General features: G+C 37.5%; 2 protein-coding genes across 2 annotated transcripts in view; both read left to right on the top strand.

The window, feature by feature from the left end:
- The window catches only part of LOC107711211 (C-factor-like), an 11,196-nt gene extending 7,944 nt beyond the window's left edge, over window positions 1-3,252 (top strand). Inside the window, exon 6 of the mRNA XM_016516149.1 lies at window positions 2,940-3,252. Within this exon, the coding sequence (XP_016371635.1) occupies window positions 2,940-3,053 (114 nt within the window). The 3' untranslated portion in view covers window positions 3,054-3,252. The remainder of the gene's footprint in view (window positions 1-2,939) is intronic.
- A 2,009-nt stretch (window positions 3,253-5,261) lies between these two features.
- The window catches only part of LOC107711147 (uncharacterized), a 16,359-nt gene continuing 13,522 nt past the window's right edge, over window positions 5,262-8,098 (top strand). Inside the window, exon 1 of the mRNA XM_016516088.1 lies at window positions 5,262-5,312. Coding sequence (XP_016371574.1) covers window positions 5,262-5,312 — 51 coding nt within the window. The remainder of the gene's footprint in view (window positions 5,313-8,098) is intronic.

The raw sequence follows: 8,098 nt of genomic DNA, 5'->3' as shown, positions 1-8,098 counted from the left end.
ATTTTCAGTCATCTTATAAAAAGTGAGCCATCCTACTTTTAAAATCACTTGCTATGACAACTAATAAAAAGTTTAGTATCATGAAATTCTTGTAAAACTTTAAAAAACATTATTGAAAGAAAAATTGGACGTTTCATATCATAATAAAATTAATTATTACACGATTATGGTCTCCGGTCCCGTTAATAAAAAATCTGACTACACTGCATTAATCTCTTACACTGCAGCTTTGTTGTTTATGATGAATTCAGTGCCTGCACGTACACCGCTTTTATTATTATTGCAGCTTACAGGTGCATCTCAATAAATTAGAATGTCGTGGAAAAGTTTATTTATTTCAGTAATTCAACTCAGATTGTGAAACTCGTGTATTAAATAAATTCAATGCACACAGACCGAAGTAGTTTAAGTCTTTGGTTCTTTTAATTGTGATGATTTTGGCTCATTGCCGTGGATTTTAGCGTACGCACACTCTAAGATCAAATCTGTGCATACGCACATTTTATAAATGAGGCCCCAGGAGATTGACATGGCCATTGCAGAATATTCCACTTTTTACCTTCAAAAACTCCTGGGTTGCTTTTGCTGTATGTTTTGGGTCAACATCTATTTGTACTATGAAAGTTGTACTATCAACTTTGCTCCATTTGACTGAATCTGGGCAGAGAGTATATCCCTATACACTTCAGAATTCATCCGGCTGATTCTGTCTTCTGTCACGTCATCAATAAACACCAGTAACCGAGTGCCACTGGAAGCCATGCGTGCTCATACCATCACACTGCTCCACCATGTTTCACAGAAGCCTAACAATTGTCTGTTTCACTTGTATGGAGAGCTCCTTTGAAAATGCAAATGGCACACTTAGAATCAACTCCAGACCTTTTATCAGCTTAACTGATGTAGGAATAGCGAAAGAATAGCCCACGCCTGTCCATGAAACAATCAATTGTCTAATTACTTATGGTCCCTTGAAAAAGGTGGGAGGTACACATAAAAGAGCTGTAATTCCTTATCCTTTCCTCCAATTATGATGAGAATATCCTCAAATTAAAGCTCAGAGTGTGCACTTTAAGCCCATATTCATTATATAACTGTAACTTGAATATGTTTTGGTCAGCAGCTAAAATAATAAAAATTGTGCCTGTGTCCAAATATGTATGGACCTGACTGTAGGTGTAGTGCAAGCTCCGGTGAAAAGTGACAAAAGGCAGAAGCACATGGGAGAGAGCAAAACAAAACACTGGTCATGAATTCGAAATACAAAATGAGAATTTGTAATGAAAAATGTTGGATTTCGATATATTTTAATTTCCTTTCGCGGTATACTGCACTTATAATAAGTGCGAATGCACCAAGCACATCACACTCTATTACTCATTCGTTTATGCTTCTTTTTCCACTCCAATGTTCCAATAATTCCTGCCCAATAAAAGCTGCATAGATATATTTTCTTACCCCAATAGGCCTATTTACGTAAGCGATTTAGAAAAAGCTAAATCGATTCACACTTTATATCATCATAACCATATGTATTGTCATATCACCCCGCCCTAACGTGCACTAATGCTTTAAACACATTTGACAAGTTAGTTGATAAAAAAAAAAACAACTGATTAACTATCAAATTGGCTAATGCTATTTTTCCCCTTGCCGGTGCTCTTTTATTCTTTCATGGTAACTGAAGGCAAATCTGAATGATGCACTATTTTAACTTTATTCAACGAGTACCTACAGTTGACCATGACATCATCACCTTATCTTATTCCAAAAATGTCGCTCATGCAATGCTGAATGGAGTTGTACAGCTGCAGCTCACGTGCATGAATGTTGGAGTTGAGGAGAGGGGGCTCGTCTGAACTAGTTGATGCACGAAATCAGCACCTTGATAAAGAGGTTGACTGGCACAAAGTATTTTATGTATTTTGAAAATACAAAAATACTAATCTTAAATGTATTTAAATACAAATTATATATTTTTTTCCAAAGGCATAAAAATACAAAATACTATTTTGTATTTCAAATACGTATTTTAAATACATGTATCTGAAATACTGCCCATCCCTGGTTGTCAGGAATTCTATTATTTGGAACGTGAAAATGGAGACACCAACCAGCACAATGTTTACCAGGAGCCAGAGCTCATGTCATCTTGGCAAATTTAAAAAAGGCTGGCTAAAGCTATACGTAAATTCAGTAAGATTGTTATCCATGTCGGCACTAATGATGTCTGTCTTCGTCAGTAGGAGATCACAAAATAACATTAAAGAGGTGTGTGAACTTACAAATACGATGTTAGACACTGTAATATGCTCTGCCCCCCTGCCCACTTACTGTGGTGATGGGATACACAGCAGACTGCCGTCACTGAATGGCTGGATGTTTAAGTGGTGCCCGCAGAGCAATATAGGTTTCATAGACAATTTGACGTTTTTGGGGCAGACCTGACCTGTTGAAAAGAGATGGTCTTCATCCCTCTTGGGATGGTGGCACTCTTCTCTCTAGAAATATGGCAAATAGTTTTAGTGTTAATACTTAATTAAATTTTTTTTATGCATTATATTCCAGGTCTTCTGAAGATATTTGATAGCTTTGAGGAACAAACAGTACAATAAGTTGCTGAATTTAAGCACACAGAAAGTCTTCCCTCCACTACAACAGCCATGGCAATTCTGCAACTTTGATCATCTGTCGATACCAATGCCAATCCAGTACCATTTTTTTTTGTTTTTTTTCTTGATCAGTTTTCTTGATAATGCAAAAATTGGACTGGATTTTGATGTCAAAAATGTGTTTGTGTGAACAGGCCTTTAGCCCTGCAATGTACTGAAGCCATGAGTGGTTGGGATAGGCTCCAGCAAAAAGTCTACACAGGGCAAGCAATTTGGAAAATGAATAGATGGATTAATGTTAGTGAACTATGTTTTTATTTTCACTAGGCACCACTTGAACCAAAAGAAAGTGTGGAGGGGATGCTGCGTGTCATTGGCAGCCTTACTGAGAAGCAGCACGGAGGATTCTTGGACTACACTGGAGAAACAATTCCCTGGTAAACCAGAAGAACGATATATAAGAGGTCATGAAAGGGCTGATCCAGGTCCAAACTGCACTATTTCATCTATTATCCATATAAGGGCACAACAAATCATAAGCACATTATTTCAGGCCAAATAGGTTTATGCAAGACAAATGACAATTTTATAACATTTCATACAATAAAACACTCTGATTAATAAAGCATTACTGTCTTTCTCTCTCTTTTTTTTGGTCTATGTTTGTGCTGTCAATTACACACAGTTAAATCAGGGAAAGAAGTTAATAATTACTAGAATCTGTAGTGCTGGCTCAGGTCAGGATACAAAGTGCAACAATGGCATACATTTACACAACTGGCAAATGATTTGATCCAAATCAGCTGACATTGCATTCAAGGAATACAAGAGGAATGATTTCCTCTTGAGGGTTCAAGCCAGCCATTCCAAGTTATCACCAATCATTGCAAACTCAAATATCTCAGGGATTCTCAATGGATTAACCATTGCCAGGCCCAGTGGGCATTGTCCATCATCCAGGGTCTAAAAACGGTTTATGTATTTCCTCAGCGACCAGCACGGATCATGGATATCGTCCTCTTTTGGAAGGCCAAACAAAGTAGTCTTCACGACATGGCGGCGGCAACAACAATACTACAGCGAGAATAAAAGTTACGCCTTCTTTATTGGCATGAACATTTCAGCGGTGTTATGCAAATCTTCCCACATCGTGACGTAGACATGTGGGGCGTGTTAGAACGAGCCGTTTTAGGTAGGTGTGGTTGACTCTTAACTTTTATAAAGAATATCTCTTTGGATTTGAGACTTTAGTCTTTACAGATCTTCTTTATGCACCAAGAGCTTGTAACACTTCAAAGAGAAAGGAAAAATTGAAATCGCATCATATGACCCCTTTAAAAGCAGATGCTCTCTCTCCTAGCTCTGCTTCCCGTAATCTTCCAACTCTACCCCAGAACCTATCCTTCTGCTATCGAAGATTGTCAATCCTGATTCAGTGGACCATGAGATGAGCAAATCAAAGAAGCCCTTAATGCTGATCCTGCTCAGCTGGAGTATGCCAGCAATTATTCACCAACCACCTCTAGACTCTTTCCTCTCCTCCCTGTGCACTGGTCTTCCCAGCATCAGCCAAACCCTTTATGACTACTACTGGTGGCCCTGTATGTCCCAAGAGGTAAAATGCGTCATCCAGGCTTGTCCAAATTGTGCCATGACCAAATCCCCATGCCACCTCACACCATCCAGTAGCCATACCTGCATGCTAGTTGCCACTGAAAGATTCACCAAGGCTTTTCGACTGGTTCCCCTGAAGAGTCTGCATACTGCCTAATACTGCAGATGCACTGTTCCACCATGTCTTCTAGAACTTCAGGCACCCAAAAGACATGGTGTCTGTGGTCCTTTGTATCTGAATTTAGGAAGACCACCTTCTCTTTCATAAGTGTGCCCATCACTTGTCCCAAAAGGTTTGGGACAACATTTTGGACCTTGCCCTGCTAAAAATCAAGAGCTTGTGGAAAATTTCAGTTCAATCATGACAACTCTCTGGATAGTTTGGCATGGCAATAGATACTGTATGACAATGTTAATGTTTTTGGTCTTGTCAGAAGAGATTTGCTGCTGCAAATACATCCACAGACGAGCTACTGCAGTAGATATGCATATATCCCCACACAATACAGTCCTCCCAAACAAACAGGTCTACCACCAAGACATATACTGGATATGCTCCAAAGAGCCAAGAGAATTGCATGTTTTACTATCTGTGTGTGCCGGAGCCTGATTTGCAGAATGACTTAATGCAAGTGCTATGTGTACCTGGTAGTAACTTATGTTATCTTATCGGCGGAGCCCAGATAGTATTTCTATTTATTTTTAGTGGCTTAGCAATCCGTATCTGGGTGTCAAACCCTAAAGTTGTTTAGCTACTAACCTAAAGAAGCTATGTGTACCTAAGCCGATATGGCTCACGCTTACCTAGTTAGCAACACACACTGTATGTGTAGTTAACAAATAGAATATAACGTTGCAATGAGCTGCCACTGTTTCACCCAGGTTTATTATAGTTGTAAATGATTAGTATTTGAGCTAATAGATGGAATGTTATCTTAGATTTTTTAAATTCACTCTCTTTTACTGTTCATATCATTTATGTTTAAAGCATCAATAACACATACAGTATGAAGCAGAACAATACGCTAGTGCAAAATGGGTGTGGTGTTCACTTGGGTTCATATAAAAAGCACTTCTAAGAAGCAGGTTGGATGACCCAGAATGATGAACTTAGATGATGGAAGCAGTGAAAGCATGCATATCTTGATCACCGGAGCCAACCAGGGCATGGGCTTAGAAACTGTTAAGCAACTCTTGGAGGATTCTTGTCAAAAAGGTGATATTTTTTGCATAACCCAGATAGATCAAAGTCTGAGGTGAGTTATAAATAACTAATACAAACAGAAATACCAGGATAAACCCAAATGTGAATTGTTTAAATTATGCATATTATTAAGAGAACTGGTGAGAAAGCATCCAAGTGTTATCACTATCATACATCTTGCTAAATGTGCATGTGTTGTTCTTAGTGCATTTAAAAATTTTCACTAGATTTTTTTTTTTTTTCATAAGGATGTATGTACCCTGTGGTGCAGCAGTAAAAGTTAATCAGGGTGTTTGAGTCAATGTAAAATTTTTTCAGCCTCTACTGGAAGTAGAGATGTTGACAGGCTACTCTGACTACTGGGTCTGTATGGTAGGAAATGAAGAAATCACCAAGATGTGGTCACCAAGGAGCTTGTAGCTTTTGACTCTATTGATACAAATAGGAGTGAGTTTGCCTCTCTGTGTCTCCCTGTAATCCACAATCATCTTGTTTTGCTGACATTCAGGGAAAGGTTATTGTCAAGTCAATCAAGTCACGATTATTTATATAGCGCTTTTTAGTCATCGCTGAAATGCCGGTGTGCAGGGCTCTCTAGGACTCTCTCAACATAAACAACGAGCTATGGCAAGCTGTTTTAGCTTAAAATATTCCAAGCGTTACTCGTCGTAATTGCATTTTTACTAGTAAGAATTGCATTAAAGAGCTCTCTAATTGGAATTCTTACTAGTAAGAATTTAATTGTAGAGCTCTCTAATTGAATTCTTACAAGAATGTAATTGCAGAGATCGCTAATTTAATTGGCGAGCTCTCTAATTCAATTATTACTTGTAAGAATTGAATTAGAGAGCTCTATAATCATAATTGTTACTAGTAAAAACCGAATTAGAGAGCTCTCTAATTCAGTTCTTACTAGTAAGAATGCGATTGCAGAGCTCTCGATTTAAATTAGAGAGCTCTCTTATTGTAATTATAACTAGTTAAAATAGATTTAGAGAGCTCTCTAATTGGTATTGTTACTAGTAAGAATTTAATTGTAGAGCTCTCTAATTGAATTGTTACTAGTAAAAATGAAATTATGATGAGTAAAGCTTGAGGGGGCTTTGTAGAAAACGAAGCGTTTGAGAGAGGCGGGGCATAGAGGACCTACAATAATGTACAGTATTTGAAAAATAATGTGTTTTTTGAACAATAAAGCATGTCAACATATTCTGTTACACCAAATACACAAAATAATGATCTTTAAAATAGCATCATATGACCCCTTTAAGCTAAAATGGCTTGCCATAACGGGCAGATGTATGTGCGATGTAAGTAAGAGATTAATTTCACAGTGTAGACAGCTTCATTAATTCTAGTGGGAGTTGTTTTGAGAGTGTTTAAACTTGCGCTTAAGTCACTGATAATGTTCTTTGATAGTGTTCTTTGCTCGCTTTCTGTATTAGCTGTTTGAACACCCGTGGAAATAAAAGCGCTGTAATCAGTAAATTACAATGTTTTCATTAAATCGTGATCACGTTAAATATAAATTTAGTCGTAGGTAAAAATATTTTATGTCATGACACCCATATATCTACTTGATGAAAAAGACCGGTTTATGGTGTGCCAGTTTAATAGATTTTAGCTTTACCCTGCAGTTGGTTCACCCTCTGCCTTCCAAGTTCAACTTATATAAATCAGTATTTATTTACCTAGTATAGTAGTAACGTTAGTAAATTTATCTCTCACACACATGCTATGTCAATTTGCAGAGGATGAAGAGAAAATGGACAAGAATCTCTTTTTTTTTTTTTAAGAATGGCTTGCGTTTTTAAATATTGTCCTTTTATTTGGTTTGCACATATTTGCTGATGTATAATTATTTTAAAGGCAAATAACTGCACTATTTAAAGAATAATTAATTGCTAATTAAAATCATATTGTTACATTAACCAGAAACAAATGTAATTTTTTTTTTTTTTTTTTATATTTCATTTGATTTCAGTTAATGTTTTTATATCTATATAGTTTTTATTATTGTTTACAAACAAATGCAATCTGTTTACGTTCTTCCTTGAACTTGTTTTTTTGTTCTCTCTCTCTCTGATGAATGGCACAGTCTTTCTCTTCTATTGCCCCCTTTGCTGTCTCTCTCTCTCTCAGTCTGATGAATGGCAGGAAAAGTTGCATGGAGTTGTAAATGTTTCTTTGTTTCTCCAGTGAAATACGGAGAGGATAGGTTGTGAGGACCAAAAGAGGTCTGTACAGCGTTGTACTGTTATTGTGATGTGCCTGTGTTGACAGGCCTGTATTGACTGTTTCCTGTGCATGTAAAGGACAGACGATATTTTGAGAAAGGATTTCTGCTTACAGAGTGAGAAACCTTAAGGCCTGTTCACACAGACAGTTTTATTGTCGGGGGTCTGAGAGTGGTCCTTCCAACTGATGAAAGGTATTCCACAAAGCAGGTTATGTGAAAGTTAGGTTCACGGGTAAGTAAGCATATACCCTCATCTTTAGCAACTTATTCTCTGAATGTAACCACAACTGCCCAGTAGGTGACGATATTGACTAAGAATGCTAACTGCATTTACACAAAAGAAGAAGAAAGATGGCCATTTCTTCTTAGCTTCTGACTGTTCCCAATCTTGGATTCAGTTCTCTGTTGAGAATTGGGCCTGTCCCAGTT

This window comes from Sinocyclocheilus rhinocerous, unplaced genomic scaffold (assembly GCF_001515625.1).
Source record: "Sinocyclocheilus rhinocerous isolate Xijiao unplaced genomic scaffold, SAMN03320098_v1.1 scaffold115, whole genome shotgun sequence".
NCBI classification, from domain to species: domain Eukaryota; kingdom Metazoa; phylum Chordata; class Actinopteri; order Cypriniformes; family Cyprinidae; genus Sinocyclocheilus; species Sinocyclocheilus rhinocerous.
Note: the sequence above shows the minus strand (reverse complement) of the source record. Positions and strands in the feature narration are given on the sequence as shown.